The sequence below is a fragment of the Dermacentor albipictus genome, unplaced genomic scaffold, assembly GCF_038994185.2.
Source record: "Dermacentor albipictus isolate Rhodes 1998 colony unplaced genomic scaffold, USDA_Dalb.pri_finalv2 scaffold_19, whole genome shotgun sequence".
In the NCBI taxonomy this organism is placed as follows: Eukaryota; Metazoa; Arthropoda; class Arachnida; order Ixodida; family Ixodidae; genus Dermacentor; species Dermacentor albipictus.
In genome coordinates, this window is record NW_027225573.1 from 6,801,014 (window position 1) to 6,827,769 (window position 26,756).

Consider the following 26,756-nt stretch of genomic DNA (forward strand, 5'->3'; position numbering starts at 1 on the left):
TGCATCCCATTGCAGCACCACAAATTGTGTTTCCTAGAATTCAAGCTTAACAAGGCTACAGTATATGTCACACTCCCAGCCTACATCACCTAATTACGCTGAATCTCGAATGTGTATGTATAGCCTGAGGGCCCTACACTGTGTGTAACAATGAGCGTAACTTTGGACCCTTCGAATGTCTTACTGAACAAATGGGTTCCAATGAGATTCCGTTACTTGTATCGGCACAATGAAAAACTGCGGTCGTAATTTTTTTCCCAACCACGCGGCAACAAAATAGGACTCCACCGCTTAATGTCAATTATCTTCATGCTCTAACCTCATATTTTGGCCCAATCTAACACATTGAAACTCGTTTTTCCCCACAACATTGCTCCCTTGAAATGCTTAGGTCAATCGCTTCATCAGATAAGTTGATCGAGACAATCGCATTCACACTTACGTAATTTTCTACGTTCGCATGTTTCCGGGATTTCTCACTTTAATTTATTTTGGCCTCCCTGCATGGACCTCAAATTCGCAGTATGTACAAAATCATCATCACCAGCAGCAGCAGAAGCAGCATGTCTAAGCAAAGGCCTCTGCCATACTTTTACAACTACCCCGGTCATGTGCTAATTGTGGCCATGTTCTCCCTGAAAACTTCTTAATCACATCCGCCCACCTAACTTTCTGCCGCCCCCTGCTACGCCTCACTTCTATTGGAATCCAATCCATAACCATTAATGACCATCCGTTATCTTCCCTCCTCATTACATGCACTGCCTATGCCCATTCTCTTTCTTGCTGTCAACTAAGATGTCAATAACTGGCATTTGTTCCCTCACCCGATCTGCTCTCTTCTTTTCCCCCATAACGTTACCCCATTATTCTTCTTTCCATTGCTCGTTGCGTCGTCCTCACTTTAAGTAGAACACCTTTCGTAAGCCTCCAGGTTACTGCCCCATAGGTGAGTACGGGTAAGACACAGCTGCTATACACTTTTTCCTTCAGGGATAATTGCAACCTGCTGTTCGTGATCGGAGAATGCCTGCCAAATGCACCCCAGCTCATTCTTACTCTTCTGATTATTTCAGTCTCATGATCCGCATCCGCCGTCACTACCTGTCCTAAGTAGATGTATTCCCTTACCACTTCCATTGCCTCGTTACCTATCGTTAACTGTTGTTCTCTTCTGGGACTGTTAAACATTACTTTATTTTTCTGCAAATTAATTTTTAGACCCACCCACCCTTCTGCTTTGCCTCTCCAGGTCAGTGAGCATGCATTGCAATTGGTCTCCTGAGTTAATAAGCAAGGCAATGTCATGAGCGAATCGCAAGTTACTAAGGTATTCTCCCATTACTCTTATCCCCAATTATTCCCACTCCAGGTCTCTGAATACCTCCTGTAAACACGCTGTGAATAGCATTGGAGAGATCGTATCTCCCTGGCTGACGCGTTTCTTTATTGGGATTTTGCTGCTTTCTTTATGGAGGACTATGGTCGCTGGTGGAGCCGCCATAGATATTTTTCAGTATTTTGAAGCGCAAAGCATCACTACGCTAGTCAACACCGCGCTTCACGCGAGCCGGCGTATGTCGCAATTGTGTTCGGAGTCGGCGCAGGTGGCCACTGCCGCGCGCTATGCGTCATTGTTTGACGTTCGCCGCAAACGCGTGTTTATCGCGGAGGCCGACTATATAAGCGCTTGCCAGAGAATAGGAGGGCGCATTCAACATGGAAGGAGAAGAGAGTGATACTACCGATACAGAGAGCTGTGTTTATGGCTGTACAGAAATTGCAAGACAATGTGCCCTACACTGAGGAATAAAGAAATTTAATAATTCTGCATAACGTATAGTATACATCATTGATAAGCAATTTGCATATCTACACAAGGCACACATATAGCATAACCATAAGCTAGCCAAACCATATCCATAAGTGAAACCACAAGCATAACCATAGGCTAAATGATAAAGCATAACCATAAGCTAAACCGTAAGCATACCCATAACTTAGACCATAAGCATATCCATAAGTTAACCCGTAAGCATAACCATAGGGTAAATCATAAAGAATAACCTGAAACTAAACCGTAAGCATCGCGTAAGCACCCCTACGCCATCGCTGACATCCCACAAGTAACGCCGGAAGAAGTAAAGAAAGCCTTGGGAGCTATGGAAAGGGGGAAGGCAGCTGTGGAGGATAAGGTAACAGCAGATTTGTTGAAGGATGGTGGGCAGATTGTTCTCGAAAAACTGGCCACCCTGTATACGGAATGCCTCATGACCTCGAGCGTACCGGAATCTTCGAAGAACGTCAACATACTCTTAATCCGTAAGACAGGGGATGCCAAAGACTTGAAAAATTATAGACCGATCAGCTTACTGTCCGTTGCTTACAAAGTATTCACTAAGGTAATCGCAAATAGAATCGGGAGCACCTTAGACTTCTGTCAACCAAAGGACCAGGCAGGATTCCGTAAATTCTACTCAACAATAGACCATATTCACACTACCAATCAGGTGACAGAGAAATGTGCGGAATATAACCAACCCTCATATATAGCTTTCATTGAATACGAGAAAGCGTTTGATTCATTCGAAACCTCAGCAGTCATGCACGCATTACAGAATCAGGGTGTAGACGAGCCGTATGGTAAAATACTGAGATTTATCTATAGTGTCTCTACAGCCACTGTAGTCCTCCATAAAGAAAGCAACACAATCCCAACAAAGAAAGACGTCAGGCAGGGAGATACGATCTCTCCAATGCTATTCACATCGTGTTTAGAGGAGGTATTCAGAGACCTGATTTGGGAAGAATTGGGGATAAGAGTTAAGGGAGAATACCTTAGTAACTTGCCATTCGCTCATGATATTGCCTTGCTTAGTAACTCAGGAGACCAATTGCAATGCATGCTCACTGACCTGGAGAGGCAAAGCAGAAGGGTGGGTCTAAAAATTAATTTGCAGAAAACTAAAGTAATGTTTAACAGTCTCGGAAGAGAACAGCAGTATACGATAGGGAGCGAGGCACTGTTAATGTCAAGGGAATACATTTACTTAAGACAGGTAGTGACCGCGCATGCGAATCATGAGACTGAAATAATCAGAAGAATAAGAAAGGGCTGGGGTGCGTTTCGCAGGCATTCTCAGATCATGAACAGCAGGTTGCCATTATCCCTCAAGAGGAAAGCGTATAATAGCTGCGTCTTACCAGTACTCACCTTAGGGCAGAAACCTGGAGGCTTACGAAAGCTGTTCTACTTAAATTGAGGACAACGCAACGAGCTATGGAAAGAAGAACGATGGGGTAATGTTAAGGGGGATACGAAGAGAGCAGATTGGGTGAGGGAACAAACGCAAGTTATTGACATATTAGTTGAAATCAAGAGAAAGAATTAGCATGGGCAGGGCATGTAATGAGGAGGGAAGATACCGGCTGGTCACTAATGGTTACGGATTGGATTCCAAGAGAAGGGAGGCGAAGCAGGGGGCGGCAGAAAGTTAGGTGGGCGGATGAGATTAAGAAGTTTTCTGGGACAACATGGCCACAATTAGCCCATGACCGAGGTAGTTGTAGAAGTATGGGAGAGGCCTTTGCCCTGCAGTGAGCGTAACCAGGCTGATGATAATGATGATGACGACGATGATGATGGTGATGATTATGATGATGATGATGATGAAAATTGCTCTCTACTGCGGACTCTTTCTTGAAAGCAATCGTCTTAAGGGCCGGACGGACAGACGCACACACGGTTTTTCTCATTGGGTAAGCATAGAAATGCTTCCGCGTTTAAAATAATAATATAGTTATTCCGTGTCGTGTTTCTTCTTCCTCCTGTTGATTTCCTACATTCGGTTCATTCTGCGCAGAGATGGAGCCTGTCCATTTACTGCGGCGCCGCACTTTAACGTTCGTGCATTCATGTGTCTCCCTGACATGCTGCCTGTATTGATTCACTCTGAACCACGTGTATTCGAACTTTCGGCGAGCCCATACGTTCCTAGAATTGAAAATTCTAACAAACAGGCTTCCCTAAATTATCGAATACGCCAGAGCTTCAAAATTGCAGCCGAAATCAGTTTTTCTTTCCCCCTTCTTTATAGGTGTAAATGTTCGACGTGAAAATTGTTGTGCGAGACAGGCTCTATTTGTTTTTATGCGAAGCATATTACTAGAGCTCAACTCAGCTCCTCAGGCGCGGCGGTGTCGCCTTCAATACCACTTGACACCGTGACGTCACGACAGAGGAGAAACGGGGCTCCAACTCGCGCCGTCGCTCGCGGCGTCGCGGTGGTATATAAGCAGCTGCGCTTGCGTCTGCTAGACACTCACGAGGTGAAATGCCTCCTGGAGACAGAGCTGCTCGTTGGAATGAGAAGCGAAGGTTGCGGCGTGCTACAGAGACTGTTTCTAGGTGGCTTTGCTACGGCGCAGCGACTACGCGCCCCGCATCGGACGCGGTGAGCGTCGAGCAACGCAGCGTTCGGCGCGACAACGAAATGTGCGCCTGAGCAAGCGCCGCACGCCTGAGCCGACGCCGACGACACCGGCTTTTCTGCGACACGAGCTCCTTAACGCTGTCGCGTTAAAATAAAGGCTAGTATGCTTCGCATCCTGGGCGTAACCTTAGCTAAGCCACAGCCATTTTTTTTTTGTTTTGCTACGACACTGTCTCTACTGCAATGTTTTGTAAAACAAGGCAGCAACTTGGCCATTCACTGACTTTCCTAATTTCGAGGTGACAAGACAACTCCACCCCACTATGCTCGCCTAATTGAAACGCACGCAATTAACAAAATTAGTTATTTTTGCGTGTTCGCGAGATCTTTAACATACCTTATGCATACTTGATGGTGCATCATAATATCATCGCACCAAAAGGCTGCGCGTCATTTATCTTCTTATTTTGGTAACCAATTGCTAACATTCCTTTTTGCTCCCATGCATCGTATTCTGCCGTGCTTATCGGACAATGTGCTTGTGTTGCTCGTGTAGGCTGTTAAATCTATTTATTGTTCCATAGTCACAATAAAGCTATCCAGGAGTTAGTCACCGGGCATCATACTGTGTGTTGCTTTGCTTGGCTCTGTTTTATGCCTTGTTTACCATCACAAGCCATGTTGAACCAACTAGACTAGCGTTCCATACGTTTGCGGACCAAAGTGAAAGTAAAAGGCCGGAATTATCGAGCACTTTTCGAAAATCGTTTATTTGCTACGCAATTTTCAAAGTTTAGGCCCGAATGTTTAGGAAATTCAATCATATTATTTTCTTCTAGTCGCTTATCTGCATTATTACGATAATCGGCCGGTCTTGGTAGGACATCCTGAGAACGGAACAAAATCGGGCGCAAGGATTCATTACATTATAGTTACCCAGATCTGAGTCAAAATTTAAAATGACATTACTCCACTACAAATAAACCAATCAGCTACTTTTTTTTATTTTGCCTCGTGTAAAAGACTGCGCTTTCTAGCTTCATGTATATAAATGCAGAAATAGAGGTCATTTGCTCTAGCAATGTCCAAGGATAATCTAACCCTGTGCAGAGGACAGCGCTTGTGTTGTTTGTCTTGCTTTATATCCTGTGTATTGTGGCTGGTCTTTCTTTAAATATGCGCGTGTATTTTATGAAAATTACTAAAAGAAAGCACCTTTTACCGTTTACTTATGATCTTGCATCTCAACCCTGATCCGAAGTCGACGAATATAGGTACTTGAGGGTTATGATAACGCATGCTCTTTCCTTGAACAAACATATATCTACTACAAGTGCTTCAGCTTTAGGAAAACTTGGTCTGCTCAGGCATAAATTAAAAATGGCACTTCCGGAAACCAAGCCGTTGGCTTATAACTGTATTGTAAGACCTACACAAGAGTATGCGGCAATTGTTTGGGACCCGTACACGAAACGTAACATCGGTCCATTAAAAAAAATTCAGCGAAAAGCTGTACGCTTTACATTTTCTAAATACCGTCCAACTGACACTCTCTCAAGCCTAATGAAAATATATAATATACAAACACTAAAAGTGCAAAGCAACATTCAAAGGATTAAGTTCCTCTATCTGCTTCAGAATAATCAGTGATTTCTTAATCCGCAGCAATACATACGACCACTAACAGGGCGATTAACAAGGCACCGGCATGCCAAGTCATTAACTCCGTATTTTGCTATGACCAACACCTTTAAATATTCCTTGTTTCCTCGCACAATAGCTTAATGGAATAACTTGCCCATATCGCTTCTTATTAACACTGAAAGCAGTGAATGCGTTGAAAGCTGAAAATGCGACAGCTGAAAAATGTTGTTTTGATTTTTGTGCAATCATTCTAATGTTATTAATTCTTGTTATTCCTGTTTTGCTACTCACGTACTCTTGCATTTCCTTGCTGTTTTTTCGTTTACTTTTGCCCCTCCTGCAAGGGCCACAACAAGGCCTGCAGTATTTTCTAAATAAAAAAATTAAAAAACGCGCTGTCGCCTTTTAAATTATTGGCCGTCGTGACCGTCACGTATGTGATTGATTCCGCCACACATGTACACTCAAACGACAAAGGAAGTTAGCATATCAGTGAAGGCGAGCACTGAGGCAACGACGCCTCTTGCACTACACACACAACACTTCCACTCCTTTGAATCCACAAACTCCACCATTACTGCATTTGATGAAAAAATTGCTTAGCAAGTGCGTTTCATTTCGCCAACCGAAGACGTCTAGATTTAAAACATTTTCGACAGCGTACACTCTAAGCGAAATTCCGGGGGAAAACGGGAGTAACTGGTCTGTTATTCCTAAAAACGACGCTTTCACCCCTCAAAGGACTAACTATATAAATGTGCGTTCCGTGTGCAAATTTCAGAGATTAAGTGTTTAGTCCCTGTTTGGAAAGAGAGCAACGGGAGTACGAATGACAACAGTTACTCCCCATGCACTTCCCTGTTTTCGTCCGTGTCATGGAGCGATGTGGCGAAGACTGTATTGTCTATGAATCGTTATTAGTTCGAAGTACGTGCACTGTTTACTGAAATACATGCAAAGCTGCACCTTGCCTCTTCGTGAGAAAATTGCGTGAAACGTAAAAGCTGGAATGTGAAGAGCCATGCTCTTCGTGCGCGCACCATAAGTGAGTGGTACACATTAAACGCGCAAGTCATTGATAGATAGCTTGATATTCTTGGTCAATAGTAGCAAAGATCCTTCCGTTAAGAAAAAGGTCACTAACCTGACTGAAGCGATGTGCAGCTCAAATGGGACACGCTAAGCGACAGAGAAATTGTCGTTCTCTGTCGTCTGGGGTGCCCCGTTTGAGCTCGCTACACGTATACACCGCGTCATAGCATTGCATGCATAGCATGCACAAAATGGCGAGTCGCCTTTATATTGCTGCACTTGCGTACCGGTGATTAGCGTTGTCTCAATATACGGTCCTGTCAACCGATCGCCGTGGTGTAGTGGTTAGAGCACCTGACTTGTGAGTGACAGGACGTGAGTTAGAATCCTGCCTTCAGGCACGTTTTTTTTTTTTCAGCTCAGTAATTTTTTGTTAGAGTATAAAAGCCTAATTTCATTATTCCACCTTTGCGGAGCATCGGAAAGAATTACCGTTACTCACTTGAGGAGCATCGGAAAAGGGCAACTGTTAGTCCTCGAAGGAGTAAGCGCATGGGAAGTAAGAGTTCATCCCATGTCAGTTAGTCCCCAAAAGGACTAACCTCCCCACCCCTTTTAGTCCTTTTTTTTCGTAGAGTGTAGCACTCCGGAAGCATTTAATGAACGTGCGAAGACTCAAACGCTCGGAACTACGCTGCCTCCAAATGCATAAACAGAAAGCTAGGATTTTTCAGCATTATTTCAGATGCTTGGTTTGTCTGCAGCGTACTGAGTTCGTCTGCAACGTAAGAAACGTTAGGTAATGACAACTTTTGAGTTATAGTGAATGAAAGGGAAAAGATACTGATTGAGTTACAGTTTGAATAAAGGGAGACATGAATCCCAAAATATGAACTGCAACTTTTTAAAGACGTGAGGCTATCCTATAGGCATCAAAATGTACCGAATACGAAACTTAAGCTGAAGCTCATTTTGACAGCTTGGGGTGGTCATCGTTCAGAACCGGAGGACATGAGGAGTTATGATATAGGATGGAATGTGTGTAATATGTGAAAACATGGGATGTAAATTATTTAATTGAGGTAATAGAACTATATATAACGGAAGTAGGTAACAAAGATGAAGTAACTAAAGTCTAGGAGAATACACAGAAAAGAGTGGAAAAAGAAAGGTGCATGCAGTCAAGAAGTTTAGCGAGTGTCAAAGTCTGCTGTCTACTTGTGCTGGGGAAATGGGTAAGAAAGAAAGGGAATGAAAGGTGACAGGAGAGACGAGATAAAATAAAAGAAGAATGAAAGGGAAAAGGTGTGGCCGTATTTTGTAAACGTCCTCAATGCGAAGCTTGCGCTTCCCTCCATAGATGGATGGATGGATGAATGAATGCTATGAGCGTCCCCTATGAAGCGGTGTAGTAAGTTGTGCCACCAAGCCCTTGTTCTTATTTTGCCTAAAGACTTACCTGTTTATTGTGTTGACACACGCGGACTCACACACACGCACTCAAAATGCTCCAAGCATCAAACTTTCCGAACCACGACCAGGAACCTTGTTTTTGTATGCTTCTGTTGTTTGTGGTCTACCTACATTCCCGCCACAAAACTTCTATTGACCTCCTACTAATCTCTATAGCGGACATGCTTACTTTCATCCTGCTATCCCTGAACTCAAGGGCTGCAAGGAGGCCAAAGGAGCCTAAATCGACAGCTGGGTAGATATCGTCACATTGTAATAAAACATCTTCCATCGTTTGCATAGCTTTATCGCAGCAAGATAGATAGATAGAAAAAACTTTATTTTCCAACGGACAAGGTGACATACACATCCCCCGACACGCAGGTCGGGGGTTGAGTGCCGCCGACTCAGATGCAGGCTGGGAGGTCTTGGGTCCCAGCAACCTCTTCAGCCAGTTGAACGAGCCAGAGCTGAAGCTCATAGTCCGAGCTGCGCAGCAGGGTCTCTCAGGTGTCTCTACTACCTATTTTGTGCGTTCCCCCGGGAGAGTGCGGACATTCCCATATTATGTGGTCGAGGGTCCCTCTCGCCCCACAAAGATTATACCTATTGCTCCTGGCCTCGGGGAACATGTGGTTCGCCATAACCGGGTGCGGATACGTATAAGTTTGTAGTCATCTCCCCGCGACTGCTTGTCTGTTGTTTAATTTCAGGTCTGGTGGGGATACCAGTCTACGAGCCAATCTATAATGTTGTGTGATCTCCCCATATTTTAGCATGCGCTCTCCGCTCCCTCGGTCATCGAAGGGCCCCGTAGCGGCTCGGCGGTAGAGATCTCAGTAAGCACTCGCTTCTTCTTACTTGGCGTATTTCACCTTTAACTACGCGTTCAAGGCACCCCGATCTCTTTTCAAAAAGTAAGGAGCTGCCCTTAAAGTTACTAAAATTTGTTTCTTTACTGATTTTGTTCTTGCCTCTTAGGTTTTTACTCACATCAAGTTTCTTTTCTATTGTCACCATCCATGAGATTGTCTCAGCTTCTCTTACTTTGCGTTTGATGGTCTGCGTTGCATTGTTTACTATATCAGTCACATACTAGGTGGTAAGTTCCCTAATTTTTTTTCTCCACTGCGAGTGAATGTTTTTCCTGCATGTTTTCGCACTGAATAGAGCACAGCGCCCCCTTTCACTAAAGATGGCACCATTCTGAAGAATTACCGTAGAGTTTCAGTGCGGCTCAGCGACCACCTTTGTCGAGGACACCGTTGCCATCCCTCCTTTTAGTCGAAACGGAGTGCTGAAAGGAGAAACGTCCTGGAATATAGATGTTAGATTCTGAAACAGCGTCAAGATCGCACAGAAGCACCAAAAAATGGACGCTAGACAGTTTTAGATAGAGAAACACCTTAATGTAGTCGCCTGCAGAACGCCACCATGACTAAATGGCGCCGTGACGTGGGCCCTGACGTCTTCTCAGCGGGTGGTCTCTACTCAACTTCAGCGCGTGTTACTCCAGCGGTCGGTCGCCCTGAGGGGCAACGTTACGTCAGTTTCGCTCGGCCTTTGTCTTTCAAGAGCCGCCGAGACCTGCTGGACGGCCCAGGTTTGGCTTTCGTGGTCGCAGCATTCCGCCGTAGCCGCGAGTCGCGGTGGAATCGTTGTACTTGTCGAAGCCTCACTGGGGAACTTGGTGCAATCCCATAGGATGTGCGTCAGGGTGACCCTCTCCCGCTGTCACACGCGGCACACATCACTCACATATAATTTCGGGTATAGATGAGTCATGAACACTGGGGTGAGTAAGGAACCAGTTTGCAATTATCTGAACAGCACCGCCTCCGTTCGGCTCAGCCCCGGGTGCGGGGGTGGGAATGTCCTTCGAGCCAGATGGTGTAACTGTGTAAGTTCGTCGAACGTCGTTATGCGGTCCTTGGCACTACACCACGTGGGACGGTCGGTTGCAGCGGCGCGGTTGGTTAGCGCTCGCACCACTGCGTGTGCCATCTCGTTGTGGTTATCGTGCTTCTCCGACGCATAGTTGCCCGCGTGCGCCGGGAATCACTTGATTCCAACATACCGATTCTCTCGTTGCAGGTCAGCCGAGCACAGAACGCGCACAGCCTCACCACATACTTTACCCTTTGCATAATTCCGCACTGCACTTTGCGAATCGCACAAAACCGTCGGGCACCCGGGGTCGGCAATGGCTAGGGCAATGGCCACCTCCTACGCCTAACACGCCTCACGGACCCGTAAGCTCGCCGCTACCCTAGTCGCGCCGGATGACACCTCGATGACGGTAGCTACGAACGCCGCGCTGTCTTCCCGGTATTCTGCCGCATCCATGAACCTTGCGTGCTCGTCCTTGGCGTGAAGGTCGATGAGGGCCTTGTCCCTCGCCGCTCTCTTTACGGAAGCACCAGAGTAAGCAAAAAAAGCTTGAAGAAGTGGTGAGTGAGGCGACGCAAGTAAGAAGAAACTTTTTCAGATAAATTGCTTGTCGCTGTATACGCCTCGATCAAAGCCTTAAAAAGTATACTTTTCTCTGTTTTCTTTTGCTGTTTCTACAGTAGTCCTGAGCAGGTGTTCCTACCTCAAGAGGGTCCCTCCGGAACTCTTTCCAGTTTCCGAAGATGACGCTGCTCGGTTCAGGCCCAGGTATGTCGTACCGTTTGAACAGGCACATCTGTTGGCGTCTCCGTTGGAGCCATGCGCCGACGGCTATGACCACAACGGCCACCAGCAGCCCAAGTATGCTCCACGCAAAATCCATCGAACATGGCATTTATGAATGACCTGTATAACGATTGTGCAGCAATCTTCAGTGAATCAAACTCCAACAGCCATTATAGAAGGGCGCCAATAAAAACTACATGAAAGCAGCAGGTTGTACTTCATTTCACAGCTTTATTTGCCTTCGCCACAACTTTTCCTCGCTTCAAGACGTTTGAAAAACGTCTTGTAAACATTTGAAAATTTACAAAAGATTCTGCAGGATGTTTAACAGTTGTCTTAAGAACATTTTTTAACAGAATAAACAGATTTTCGAAGAGGAAGGTACCAGATTTTCTAGTCAGTAATTACTTAATGTAGTACTTTAGTTTCTTGAGTGACAGGTCTCTTGGAGTCCCAAGGTGACATCTGCACAATTTCACAGGACTTTAGAAATTGGCGGCACAGTATTTACTCAGGGCGCTAACATTCATTGCAACTGTCAGCACCTTAAAACTGAATCGAAAAGCACCACTTGATCATTGGGCGAGGAAACAGCAAAAGTGACAGCAAGAGGTCTACCAAATATGTAAATTTACAGCGCAAACACTTTTGTCAGGAGAAGCACTAGCGCGAAGGTTACATTTTAATTGTTCTCTATACATTAAAATTTAGTCATATCATTCAAATCCACATGGTATGTCTCATTTCGATATCAACTGTCCATCGAAATGTTGCTTAACTTCATTGATCCGGCTAGAAACGGCATCGCACAGCCCATGTGCGATGCTCTGGGAATGGCCAATATCACTTTACTTACGTTTTCAACACTGGTCGCGTTTGCGAATGGAATAATATCAAGGACTTCAGCAACACTGAAACGGTTTTTCTTGCATGGGTGTTTGGCGCACACACACGAATTTAGAAGCACAAAACGCCCTCCTATTATAGCAATAATGATAATTGATCGTGTCGTTACCTGCTGAATGGACCAATCAATGGGAATGTTCCTAATCCTCGCAATATTGAAAAATGCTTTGCTGTAACGACATCACCAATGCCTATGACCTATTTCTTACAACCCACCATAGCATCACTCAAACATTGGCAAGGCCACGAAAGTGACATACGTGTTAAAGCCACGTCTAACACAAAGCATGATTAATGATACCAATTAAGCGCTAAAGTGCTCAAAGGATTTAAACAATTTTTAATAAATAAAATCAATAACGCTCCACTGCATACGGAAAATGTTTCTAATGCACCTTCTAGAGTTTTACTTTGTGGCGGTCCGTTATGATGTATTGCTCACTTCACGATTCAGGGAGCTGTTACGGACAGTTTAATAGAAGGCTGCGCCTACAGAAAATTCAGCTTGTTCCTAATGATTCTTCACATCAGATTGAGCACCTGCAATTTGAAGCTAAGAAAAAGATATTACCAATTATGTTCTAGTGAAACGTCGTTATAACGAAACGGGATATACCGAATATTGGGTATAACAAAGTGAAATTGTCCTGGAAATTCTGATAGATGTCAAACTTCTTAAAACCGGGAAGCAAAATTATCCTGCCATTAGATATACCAAATTTCATTTGTCTCCGAAACAAAAAATGCCCGACCCTTGCAGGCTCAATACATCGCTTTCCGCCAGGTTGAGCACACATTCGGTGCCCATGTTAAAAACATTTGGGTATTTGTGTTCAATGTGCCGACGAACACTGGTCCTTCTCCCTACTGCGAGTAGCTGCGCATAAACAGAGGCTCATTGTCACCAACCAAATTTTTCTTGACACTTTGAATTTATTCTTTTCCATGTGGCTCCATTATGTATGAGCTTTCCTACTACCCTCCCTTTCTATCCAACTTAGTTGTATTGCACCCTTCCCGAACATAATTCGCAATCATTGTTGACTCTTCTACGTCTCGTAGGTGTGTTTCTGTAACCGCATACACGCCTATTTGTTCTCTATTTAACTGCTCCTCAATCTCTAACCACCTTTTCATTTTTTCTGCCTCCCTGCATGTTTATGTTGCCGAATGCAAGGCGAGCTCTCGTCTTTCTTGTTTTCCGCTTTTTCAGTTATTGATAACAATGATAATATGAGGTTCCCTTTAGCGACTTTCTTCTTCATTACTCCTACCCTGGCCTCCTGAGCTTCCGTGACCCCCCCCCCCCCCCCACCTCCGCCCAAAAAGCAACTGCGTAGCCAGCAAGTCGCCAGCCCACTTCTCGCCCAAGCCTCCGATTGAAGTGGATTCCGTCTCATTGAAAACTACCGTACGCTCACATTTCCAGGAATGGAAGCGGCCAAGGAAGTTTCGGAACAGCCAATGGAGCACCAAATTTGGCACTTTGGAACAGGTTTGGAGCATGAGTTGTTCCGTCTGGAGCAATAAACCCATGTTGTTACGATTGGCGTGAAGCACCCACTGCAAAAAGGATTATCAAAAGACCGTGCCTAATCGGAAAGCGCCGGGTAGGTTCTAAATTCCTATTGGTGCCTCGCGGCTGGGATCATTTTCCACCGGCGGCAAGTTATTTTGTTCTTCCACATTGATTTCCATGAAATAATGTTTTATTCAAGTAGTAAGTACAAGAAATTTGCCCTGTGTTTTCCTTGATGTTTTTGTTTGTGGGCCTCTTATGCTATGATTAATGAAATATCGGGCCCCTCGCTTCACCCCATTTCTTCTCGTTCATTAGAGAACCAGGGTTTTGAATCCGGCAACATTGATGCCTTCAGGCAGCACGTGTGGGTTTATTCACCAGTTGCCTTCAGCCAAAAAGATCACGTGCTCATGACGCCTGCGACAGAAAGGATGTATCACATCCACCGCCAAGGCTTGTGAGTGATCGCGCAGTGTAAAACTCCCAGAGTTAGTTCTAGTAGCAACACATAAATACCCCAGAAAGTGGACGGTAAGACGGCGCAGCGGTAGCTCACTTGCTAGAGCATCGCACGCGTAATGCGAGGACGCCGAATAGTTCCCCACCAGCGGCAAGTTGTTTCTTATTCCCCTTTATTTTCATTTTTTTCCATTTCTATTATTCAACTGGTAAGTACAAGTAATTTCCCCTGTGTTTGCCGTGGTGTCTTTGTTTGCCGACCTTTTATGCTATGGGTGTCAGGTGGTTCTCGGTCCAGCTGGCGGCCCGCAGTGATTACGGGCCCTTCTGTGTGTGTGTGGGATGGGGAACACCTTTTGCGGACTGTGCGAGTCAAGGGGGGCCCTCCTTCCTCGAACTAAATGGTATCCACGGGTAATCACCGACTGGACTCCGTACATACCATGTGATATTGGCGTGAGCAAAATCCCGCCTACGATTATAGCGGTCCCATTTAAGTGGTCCCGAAATATATATTTGTGTATTCGCCTCTTTCTTTCCTACTTCGTTACCATGGAATAAACAGTACAGGCCGGACAGGCCGCCATTGGAATCTGAACCAGGCAAAGTTTAACGTTAGAACGTTATCTAGTGAGGCGAGTCTAGCAGTGTTATTAGAGGAATTAGAGAAAAAAGAAAAGAATTAGGAGTTTTACGTGCCAACACCACTTTCTGATTATGAGGCACGCCGTAGTGGAGGACTCCGGAAATTTTGACCACCTGGGGTTCTTTAACGTGCGCCTTAATCTAAGTACACGGGTGTAGGAATCAGAGGGTAGTAAATGGGATATAATAGGGCTCAGTGAGGTTGGTAGGACAAAAGAGGCATATACAGTGCTAAAAAGCGGGCACGTCCTGTGCTACTGGGGCTTAGCAGAGAGACGAGAACTAGGAGTCGGATCCCTGATTAATAAGGATATATCTGGTAAAATACAGGAATTCTAAAAGATTACCGAGAGGGTGGCAGGTCTCGTTGTGAAACTTAATAAGAGGCACACATTGAAGGTAGTACGGGTCTACGCCCCTACATCCAGTCCTGATGACCAGGAAGTCGAAAGCTTCTATGAAGACGTGGAATCGGCGATGGGTTAAGTCAAAACAAAATACACTAAACTGATGGGCAACTTCGATACCAAGGTAGGCAAGAAGCAAGATGGAGACAAGTCAGAGGGAGAATATGGCATAGGCTCTAGGAATAGCAGGGCAGAAATACTGGTAGAGTTTGCGGAACAGAATATATGCGGATAATGTACATACTCTTCCGCAAGCGGGATAGCCGAAAGTGGACGTGGAGGAGCCCCAATGGCGAGAATAGAAATGAAATAGACTTCATAGTCTGCGCTAACCCTGGCATCGTACAAGATGTGGACCTGCTCGGCAAGGTGCGCTGCAGTGACAATAGGTTGGTAAAAACTTGAATTAGCCTAGACTTGAGGAGGGAACGGAAGAAACTGGTACATAAGAAGCCAATCAATGAGTTAGCGGTAAGAGAGAAACTAGAGGAATTCCGTATGAAGCTACAGAACAGGTATTCGGCTTTAACTCAGGAAGAGGAACTTAGTGTTGAAGCAATGAACGAGAATCTTATGGCATCATTAAGGAGTGTGCGAAAAAATTCGGTGGTAACTCCGTTAGATAGGATACCAGTAAGCCATCGCAGGAGACAAAAGATCTGATCAAGAAACGCCAATGTATGAAAGCCTCTAACCCTACAGCTAGAACCGGCAGAACTTTATAAGTTATTCAAAAAGCGTAAGACAGCTGACATAAGGAACTATAATAAGGATGTAATTGAACATGCCCACAGGAACGGAGGAAGCATAAAAGCAGTGAAGAAACTACGCATACGCAAGAATCAGATGTATACGTTAAGAGACAAAGCCGGCGATATCATTAGTAATATGGATGAGATAGTTCAAGTGGCTGAGGAGTTCTATACAGATTTATTCAGTACCAGTGGCACCCACGAAGATAATGTGAGAGAGAATAGTATACAGGAATTTGAAATCCCACAAGTAATGCCGTAAGAAGTACAGAACGCCTTGGGAGCTATGAAAAGGGGGAAGGCAGCAGCGGAGTATCAGGTAACAGCAGATTTGTAGGATGGTGGGCACATTGCTCTAGAAAAACTGGCCACCCTGTATACACAATGCCTCATGACCTCGAGCGTACCGGAATCTTGGAAGAACGCTAACATAATCCTAATCCATAAGAAAGGGGACGCCAAAGACTTGAAAAATTATAGACCGATCAGCTTACTGTCCGGTTCCTACAGAGTATTCACTAAGGTAATCGCAAATAGAATCAGGACCACCTTAGACTTCTGTCAATCAAAGACCAGGATTCCGTAAAGGCTACTCAACAATAGACGAATATTCACGCTATCAATCAGGTGATAGAGAAATGTGCGCAATACAACCAATTCCTATGTATAGCTTTCATTGATTACGATAAAGCGTTTGATTCATTCGAAACCTCAGCAGTCATGGATGCATTACGAAATCAGGGTGTAGACGAGCCATATGTAAAAATACTGAAAGATATCTATCGCGGCTCCTCAGCCACCGTAGTCATCCATAAAAAGAGCAACAAAATTCCTATAAAGAAAGGCGTCAGGCAGGGAGATATGATCTCTCCAATGCTATTCACAACGTGTTTACAGAAGGTATTCAGATACTTGGAGCGGGAAGAATTGGGGATAAGAGTTAATGGAGAATACCTTAGCAACTTGCGATTCGCTGATCATATCGCCTTGCTTAGTAACTCAGGTGACCAATTGCAGTACATGCTGACTGACCTGGAGAGGCAAAGCAGAAGGGTGGGTCTAAAAATTAACCTGCAGAAAACTAAAGTAATGTTTAACAGTCTCGGAAGAAAACAGCCCTTTACGATAGATAAGGAGGCACTAGAAAGGGTAAGGGAATACGTGTACTTAGGGCCGGTCGTGACGGCAGATCCGGATCATGAGACTGAAATAATCAGAAGAATAAGAATGGGCTGGGGTGCATTTGGCAGGCATTCTCAGTTCATGAACAGCAGGTTGCCATTATCCTTCAAGAGAAAAGTGTATAACAGCAGTGTCTTACCAGTCCTCACGTACGGGGCGGAAACCTGGAAGCTTACGAAAAGGGTTCTACTTAAATTGAGGACGACGCAACGGGCTACGGAAAGAAGAAATATGGGTGTAACGTTAAGGGATAAGAAAAGAGCAGATTAGGTGAGGGAACGAACGCGAGTAAATGACATCATAGTTGAAATCAAGAAAAAGAAATGGGCATGGGTAGGACATGTAATGAGAAGGGAAGATAAGCGATGGTCATTAATGGTTACAGAATGAATTCCAAGGGAAGGGAAGCGTAGCGGGGAGCGGGAGAAGGTTATGTGGGCGGACGAGATTAAAAAAAATAAATAATGGGGTTTCACGTCCCAAAACCACTTTCTGATTATGAGGCACGCCGTTGTGGGGGACTCCGGAAATTTCGACCACCTGCGGTTCTTTAACGTGCACCTAAATCTAAGTACACCCGTGTTTTCGCATTTCGCCCCCATCGAAATGCGGCCGCCGTGGCCGGGATTCGATCCCGCGACCTCGCGCTCAGTAGCCTGACGAGATGAAGTTTGCAGGGACAACGTGGCCACAATTAGTACATGACCAGGGTAGTTGGAGAAGTATGGGAGAGGCCTTTGCCCTGCAGTGGACGTAACCAGGCTGATGATGATGATGAAACAGTAGAAATTTCGCATTAGAAATCGTCTCACCCATGCTTGGTCGCGATGGTCCCGGTACGTCTGGGGCCTGCCGACAACGCCACGCTACCCAGTATTAACGCCGGTCGAGGTTCAAGTAAACGTCGTCGCAACGGTTTCGGAGCAGCGCGGTAATTGCCAATATGAGTGAAATACAGGCATATGAAGAAAACGTGTTCCTTATTTCACTATGCAAAACGCCATTAGTATACAGCAGATCAGTCCTGCTGAAGAGGGAAAAGCGAGCAAAATTCATATCAGAGAAACATTTCCCTCCACCTGACTGTAGCATGAAGGTGCAAAGGAAACCCATACTTGTTTCTCAGAAACCACCATCAAATTACATATTGGATTTGCCTACTAAATGTGGCCATAAAAAAAATTACCTACGGCATTCTGTGAGCAGCTCTCATTTGTTGTTGATAGGCTAGTGGTAATGCTAGGCGAGGTTTTTTCTTACATTGTGAACAAGCACCCAATATTTTTTTTAATCATAGAAGACTTTGTGAGTTTCTAAACACGTATAAAATAATAGCTCAGGAGCAATATGGTTTCTGTAAGGCTAAATCTTCACAAACAGCTTTACTTGAAATAAAGGAACAAATCCTTGACAACATAGAAAACCGAATGTTAACTCTAGGTATCTTTCTAGACTTTAGGAAGGCCTTCGATTGCGTGCAACATGATGGCCTTTTGAAAAAGCTACCTCTTTATGGAATTCGTGGTGTCGCATTATCCTTAATAAAAAGCTATCTCGATCGCCTCTAGAACACAGTACGCAACAATAAATGGAGTTAGTTCCGAAATTTAGCACATTAAGTACGGCGTGCCGCAAGGATCCGTCTTGGGGCCTGTTTTATTTTTACTCTATAATAATGATATTGTCAATATTCAAGGCTGTTCCAATATTTTATTATACGCGGATGATACTAACGTGTTCTTCTCTGGAAGGGAAATAGGAAATCTTTTTGAGCAAGCTAAGATCTGGTTACAGCAACTAAGCTTGTGGCTAAATGCGAATAAACTCCAAATAAACATAACTAAAACTAAGTATCTAGTGTTTAAATCAAAACGAACAATAATCCACCCTCAGATAATACTCCAATTTCAGAAGGTCAACCTCGAACAGGCACCAACAGCCAGATTTTTAGGAATTATATTCCATGAAAATATGTCCTGGTCACCGCACGTAGACGTTCTTAGGAAAATTATTGCTCGTGCTGTCGGGGTGCTAAATAGGTTGCGATATTTGCTACCGATAAATGTGAAGTGCAATATTTACAACGCGCTTATACATTCTCGCTTAACTTAATGTTTTCTAGTTTGGTCAACCACTACACAAACTAACTTAAAATCAATTCAAACACTCCGAAGCCGCGCACTGCGCGCGATAGGTAACTTAGAACGTACTGATACCACTAAAATATACTATAACAAATATAAAATAATAACAGCATCAAAACTTCACACTTACAAATTATTCCTCGAAATTTCGCGGCAATTCTGGGAAGACAAATGTTCCTTCCAAGGTAAATACCATGGCAGATCGACAAGCCATAACTTCAGAAAAACTCTGATACGAAAACCACGTTGCAGAACGAAATACGGAGATCAAAAACTAGCAGTTCAACTTCCTAACCTTCTAAAAGACTACCCCTTGGTATGGGACCTGCTAAATTCTGGAATTTCAAAGCAAAGCTTTAAGAAAACGGTAAAAGAATTGTTACTATCCGAAGACTAATAGAAATGTTCAACTACAGGTATAGAAAATTTTGTACATGTTTCTTCTTGTTGTTTTTAGAAAACTGTGTAGACTTTAACCTTTCAGCTACAGGTGTGGAAAATTTTGTACATGCTTTTTTTTCCTGTCGTTGTTGTGCTTCAATTGATTAGAAAACTGTATAAACTTTAACCTTTTTTTCTTTCTTCTTACGCGAATTGTGTACTCAAGTGTTGAAAATGTGTACTACTTTAATTTCATGTGTGACCTCCTGAAAGCCTGCCACTGCCATGTTGCGGCCAATGTACGGGTGGCATGGCCTAGTCAGGCAAATGTTTGCCTTTAGCCGTGTCCCCTAAGACGATCTGTTCATTGTCTTAAATCAATCAATAAAGAAAGAATAAGGAAAGAACATTTATTACCTCCTTTATTTAACAAGGTGCCAATGCAAAGGTTCTGGAATGCGTCGAGGAATGATCGATAACAGCCCATATAGCGACCTAAGTCTTGTTTGATGCTTTGTTTTTTTGACAAATGAAAGAGAGGAAGAAAAATCCTGCGAAATTAAAAAAAATTCACGTCTCAACGCGTTCCGCACCAGTAATATAAGCGGTCTCAGACCACTTATATTGCTGGTGCATTCTGCATTTTACGAACGTGCAAACCTGGGTCACGGTCTTGTAATGGCTTGCAAAGCGAACCGTACAAGAGCGTGCTACTTCGCTTTTGATAGCGACCAATGATACGGGTCAAAAACTACTAACGTGGCTCTAAGGAGGCCAGAAAAAAGCATGGCCGTTCACCCCCAGTGCCCCTATTCGACGAGGTTTACGGAAACATTGATGTAATCTTTCCTGCGGAGCCTTTTTTCTTTTTTTTAAAGTTTATTTCATGGCTTTCTTTCTCGTTAAAAAAGTCCTAACGTATTACATTTAAATTAAGTTCTGGCGTTTTGCGTGCAAAAAAAGAAAAACAATATGATTATGAGGCACATCGTAGCGGGAGACTTCGGGTTAATTTTGACCACCAGGCGCTCATTAACGTGCACCCAATGCACAGTACACGAGTGTTCTTGCAATTCATCCAATCGAAATGCGGCCGCCACAGCCGAGATTCGATCCTGCAAATTCGGGATCGGCATTGCAACACCAAAAGCAGTATGCCTCCACGGTGGGTTCTTCACGAACCCTAGGTTGTTTTAAATGCTCTTATCCGTCATATGTAAAGGTCATCCACAACTTCTTAACTGACATCTTGTCGTACAGTTAAATTTATAAAGTTAGCTAACTGAACGTATTCGTGCACAATAAACGTGAAATGTTCTCAGTAACCACCATGAACAACACCTATCAAGGTACGGTGAACGCGTTCGTGTAGTGCTCTCTGGCAACTTTTAATTCTTGGCGACCTTCAGTTAAGATAGCAGAATACCGTAAAATAGGTGTGAAGCGACATATTGGTCATTGCACGCTTGCGAGTATTTCACGTCACTTCTAGAGAAATAGCCACAGTATTTTTGAAAATAATTAAGGGATAAAAATGTTTACTGGGTTTCCAGCCTGAGTCGTCGTCCAATATTTTGAATAAACTCGATTATTCGGGCTTAATTGCGGTTCCGCCACAGGCTCCATAAAGCCTGTGTAAAATGGCAACCGTTATTTAGTTCACGGAACAGTGGTTTATTAAAATTAGTGGATCCTATCTGCTCAATTCCCGTGGTGAACATCGTTGTCGCGAACAAAATTTCGGAGATTTGTGGTTTCGCCGATGGTTTATGACCACAATTTGGCCGTTAAAATTGACTAAATATGAAACGTTACATTCTTCCCTTCCTTTCTTTGGCGGCAAGCGCCTGATACTGTGCGGCGTGTGCGTGTGTGAAAACTTTTATTGTAATGAGATCCGGAAGCACGACTTCATAAGCCAAGGCGGGCCGCTCCCACGTTGGCACTGTCAGGCCAAGCCTTTCAGCGACATCATTGGCCCTCTGGACTGCCCTTAGTTGCTCCTGAAACAATGGGCTTTGAATCCTTTTCTCCCACTGTGTCCATTCCTCAACGAGGTTGGGGAGAGTCGCGGGACCCCGCGCCAGCATATGTCTGATTCCGATGATGCCATTACAATCGTTGCAGTCCATCTTTATCTCCTTCTCTAGATATCTTTTATTAATGGTGTACAGTGTGGGATATGTACCCGTTTGCAATAAGCGCAGTGAGACTGCCTGAGCCCTGTTCAGTTTTGAATGTGGCAATAGGAATTGTCTGCGTCCTAATTAGTATTGTTTGGTATCGTCATTGCATGTTATTAAATGATCTCTAGACTCCCTTACTTGATGGTGAACGGCTCGGTTGTGACTGTCACGGTTAGCAAGTCCGCGTGCCAAGTCATGAGCAACCTCATTGAGGTTTAGCCGGGTCACGTCCACTTTTCCCATATCCGGAGGAAACCATCGGATTTCAGTTCTCATAATCCCAATGTTTTCAAAAAGATTAGCTGCAACTCCAGCTACGTAGCCTTTATCAAAACACTTTACAGCGGATTTTGAATTACTGTAATTGTGCGATGTGGCCGGGCAGAAAATTGTCTAGCCTAAGTGCAAATTTGAGTGACGATTGTGGTTGCCATTGGATATTTCTGACCAAGAAGTTCCACGAAAAGAAGCAGCTCGTGTTCCGGCTTGCCGCACTGTCAACCCGGTACCCGGAAGTGGTGCACGTGCGAAATAGATTTAGAACGTCAGACACACTGCTTTCGCCCAATAAGTATACACCCCATGCAAGCGATTTTGCGCACGACAGCGACAAGCGGCGCGATGGAGATGGCTGTCGCATTCGCTCGTCGACTACGTGTCGTACCCCTTGCGAGCGACGACTTGCAGCAACATCTTCCCGGTGTTTCCTGCATTAGGGCCGCAAATAAGCGCCGGAACTGGCGTGACACGTGATTTATTAATTTAAATTGATGTGTTTTACGCTATGGAGCAGCGTACATTATTTCTGAGGGTCTTGCAGTAGGTTCCTATCCTCGCTCGCATCAAAATTTAGTCATTTGCTCATGCCGTTCGACAATCATTTGTACTTGACTGATGTAGTACATCAAGTTCTGGCTTCGCGCTATTGGCTAGTCAATCATAGCACTTCAGGGCTGCGAGCGACGAATTCTTGATTTCAGAACCGAGCAATCTGTACGTGCAATGACCCGTGTCATCGCACAAAGTCGCCGCACTTCGCCGTTGAGCACAGAATGGCTCTCATGGCGTTTGAGCCTAAATCGACGCAGATGTAGCAATATGGCGAGAAATCGAGCGCTAGAAGTTTAGACGAAACTCACGATCTACACGTTGAGCAGACTTCGGGACTTTATTCATTCAGTGCGGCTTCCCTTTCTGACTGCTCCATCAAATTAGCGCCATTTAGACTCATCTTTAGCAAGTCCGCATATATGCAGACGCGCTACACTCTTGTAAAACATTTGTAATGCATTGTATAGCATAAAACGGTTTTCATTTTCTTGTGGCCAAGTTACATTTATGCCAGCAAACACACTCATACTCCATAGACGCCGACGCTGAAACGGATTCCTTAGGCTGTAACTGCAGAGCTAAGCGCTAGCCAACACTTCTGTGAGGTGGCCACTGGACACGCACAACCTGCTAAATTTGGCAATTACATTCGAAATTATTCTTTTCATGCAGGCTGGTACTACTCAATGGTTTGGGGCAAGTCGGCGCAGCACTTCCATCCCTGCACTTTCCTGCTTACCTCTACAACCTCCTATCGTTTCTCGCGGCTCATTTTCTGTATGGCCTCGTTTGCAGTCACAACAGCTCTTTGTAGGTTACTGCCACGTACAGCCACCTCTGGCACCGTCCACATCACGATCTGCATCTCAGGGGACATCTTGTGCAAGTAGTCTACCCCCTTCGCCAAGCATTGGGTTACAATTGTCGCTTTTCTATTTAGCACGCCATTTAGCCCATCTGGCACTACAGGATTGCATCCGCCCAGGCAGCACGTCAGCAATGCTCCAAGCATGGCCCAATTCTGGCAGAAATTGGTACCGATCTTCAACCATTGCTAGCACAGTGGCAAAGGGCAACCAAATCCAATGCTGGCCGTGAGTTAAATCCATGATTGAACGAATATTATGCGAATGCAGCAGCCATTGTGCTGCTAGCGTAGTACAAGTGCTGAGCCATGTCGTTGTCATCATTAATGCCAGCTTAGGGCCAATGCCTTTTGCATGACGAATATTGTAAATACGCTGGCTCTAGAGCACGCAGCCGTTTTTACCGCACACCTCTTGCAAGCGGCATCTTGTATAGCAATTATTGTCCCCTCACTGTCTGCGTCAACAGTGGCTAGGAAACCTCGACACAAAGATACGTAAAGAAGAATAAGTCCTCTTTACATGCAAATAATTACAAGATTACAGAAATCCACTTTTATGACAGTTTATTTACGAATAAATTCGCAGACACAGGCATTTTCTGCGGACTTAAGTGGGTGACACTTAGTTATGTTCAAAGAGTTTATTTACAGGCAGGTGCTAGAGAGCCTGCTCTCGCGAAGCTATGTGGATGGTGGTGGATCAAGCAGGGCCCTGAGGATAGGAATTAGGCAAGCTGCCGAAGACGGTGGGCTGGCCAGGGCTTTCCGGGCAGGTTGTCAACGTCGGTAGGCTGGTTGGTCAGTGTGCGGATGACGGCGGGCTGATAAGGCCCCCGAGGACCGCGATAACACGGTGGTTTCGTTGAATTTGCTACCACTTCCCAGAGTGATTGCCCGTTTACTTGGAAGAACTGCATGCGCTGCAAAATAAAAAGACATATTATCAGAGATGGCGGTATGATAAATGTATGTGGCAATGCATTCATGTCGAAAAATCACCATCCTACAAGAATAGAAGTATGAGCAGAGAGTTCGAGGGGGTGAATCAATAAATCTTTCGCAAAAGATTTCTCAGGTAACGCTCTTTAATATTTCATCATATATGGCATATTTCGTAGAAGGTGTAACATAGAATATTTAGAACACGAACAGAAAAAGCAGGATCCGTCCGTCTTGTTTACACCCCACACCTGGTGAAAGTAGCATCTTCTAATTAAAGAATTGCAGCGAAACCTACTACAGCACAAAAAGCCTAGTTTCACATAGCGCAGACACAATGCGGCTTTCGTGCAAAATGTTTAATGTGGAATACGAGAAGTTGCGTCACTAGCAAAAAGAGGCATTTATTATTCGGAAAGAAAAAAAGTACTGTCGCGAAGCGGTTGCTGGAAATGATGCTTGACCTAGAACAGTGAGAAAAATAGAATCCTCGGAATGACTAGCAGGACCAGGCAGCGCGCATGGCATGATATAATGAAAGTTCTGCAATTCGGGTGAAAATGACACATAGATTAACGTGTGTTCTACGCTGGGCACTATTCCCTGGCTGTGAATAGAACGAGCTAAGTAATTACAGGCATTCTACATTAGCCAGATATCTTTCAGTAATATCTATATATATACCGCGTGATACTGTTTATGAAGGCAGCAGCTTATATAATTCATCCTAAAATATCACAAAAGAATTGTCAATTTAGCTCACAGCGTTACTGCTCAGTAAAAGTTGATGGATCTACACAAGCAATTTATCATTTATCAAGACCTAATTTACCGTGAACAAGAAATAAGTAAAACAGCATATTTTAGTGATTTTTTCGGCTGTGCGCTCATTTTCCAGCTGTGAAGACCACCATTTTATTTTAGACTGCCTGCTTATTCCTGAAATTAATGCGTTCCGCCACTAGAGGGAACTCAACAACGATCTATCGGTTATATGAAAATGAATTCATTTAAAAAAAGGGTATTGAAAAGTATGTATTATCACATTTGAAATGTAACCATTGCACATAAATAAACTGTTTTAAATTTCTAGTTAACCTAAATTTGTAATTCATACATCACTGCGCCGAGATTACAGTAGGCAAACGCAATATCACGTTGCAGTCACCACCACACGCCGTTCTTTAGGCCGTCTCAAATCGATGCAGTGCTGCGCAACATCAATGGAAAAACATTCAACGTTAAGGATGCAGTGAAACTATAACGTTGGTGTTAGGCTGCTGAGCACGAGGTCGCGGGATCGAATCCCGGTCACGGCGGCCGCATTTCGATGGGGGCGAAATGCGAAAACACCCGTGTACTTAGATTTAGGTGCACGTTTAAGAACCACGGGTGGTCGAAATTTCCGGAGTCCTCCACTGCGGCGTGCCTCATAATCAGAAAGTGGTTTTGGCACGTGAAACCCGATAATTTAAACTATAACGAACGTTACAACGTTATAGTTTCAAAAGAAACATATACACAAATCTTGAAATTAAATTGAAAGGAAACAGCGCTTGAATAGCTGGACATCACTTTGAAGGCAAGAGTATCATGAAATTTAGCTAATTGAAATAATCTCGCTTGTAAAACGCACAATGCGCCGTTTCATAATTCATTCCGTCTGGCTTCTTATAAAACGTATAACAAGCACAAAACAAATGCACTCACCTTTGTAAGATCTACGCTTCTCTGTATACGAGTTCATGCCAAGTAGAAGATGGTGGCCACCAGCGCGGACTTTTTTATGCTTCTTGTTTCGCCTATAATTAATTCTACCACTCACAAAAGTCCGTCGCCACATTGCTGCGCATTTCAAGATGTAGGCTTCTCAGTAGAAATGACAACCGTATGCGAGCATTTTTTACGATAGCAGTGCGCGGAATTGGTAAAACTAATCAACAAGGGGAAAATAAGTCATCTTCGAAATTATAACCTGAGAAATACTGAGGACGCAGTAAAAGATGGACGCAGCCTGAAATTTGTTACATGGAAATTTGGCATTGGACAAACCAAGACGTATGCAATGAAAGATAGACAAAGTACAGGGGCGTAGGCATGGGGGAGGGGGGGGGGGTGTAGTTACGGGGCTTCAGCCCCGCCCACCCTGAAATTTTTTCGTGCTGCCATGCGCCGCCCACCAAAACGACGCCCTGCGCCGGAAACCATGCTGGATTTTGTTTTGAATGTCTTTTTCACGCTCCAAAACACATTTAAGCGCGAACATTGAGGAATCGGGCTGGGTTTCGCGACAGCGC

At 44.3% G+C, this 26,756-nt stretch overlaps 1 protein-coding gene across 1 annotated transcript in view; it reads right to left on the minus strand.

The window, feature by feature from the left end:
* LOC135917077 (cytochrome P450 3A6-like) overlaps positions 1-26,756 on the minus strand; it is a 123,008-nt gene that overhangs the window by 52,309 nt on the left and 43,943 nt on the right. Inside the window, exon 2 of the mRNA XM_065450575.1 lies at positions 11,155-11,357. Coding sequence (XP_065306647.1) covers positions 11,155-11,346 — 192 coding nt within the window. The 5' untranslated portion in view covers positions 11,347-11,357. The remainder of the gene's footprint in view (positions 1-11,154; positions 11,358-26,756) is intronic.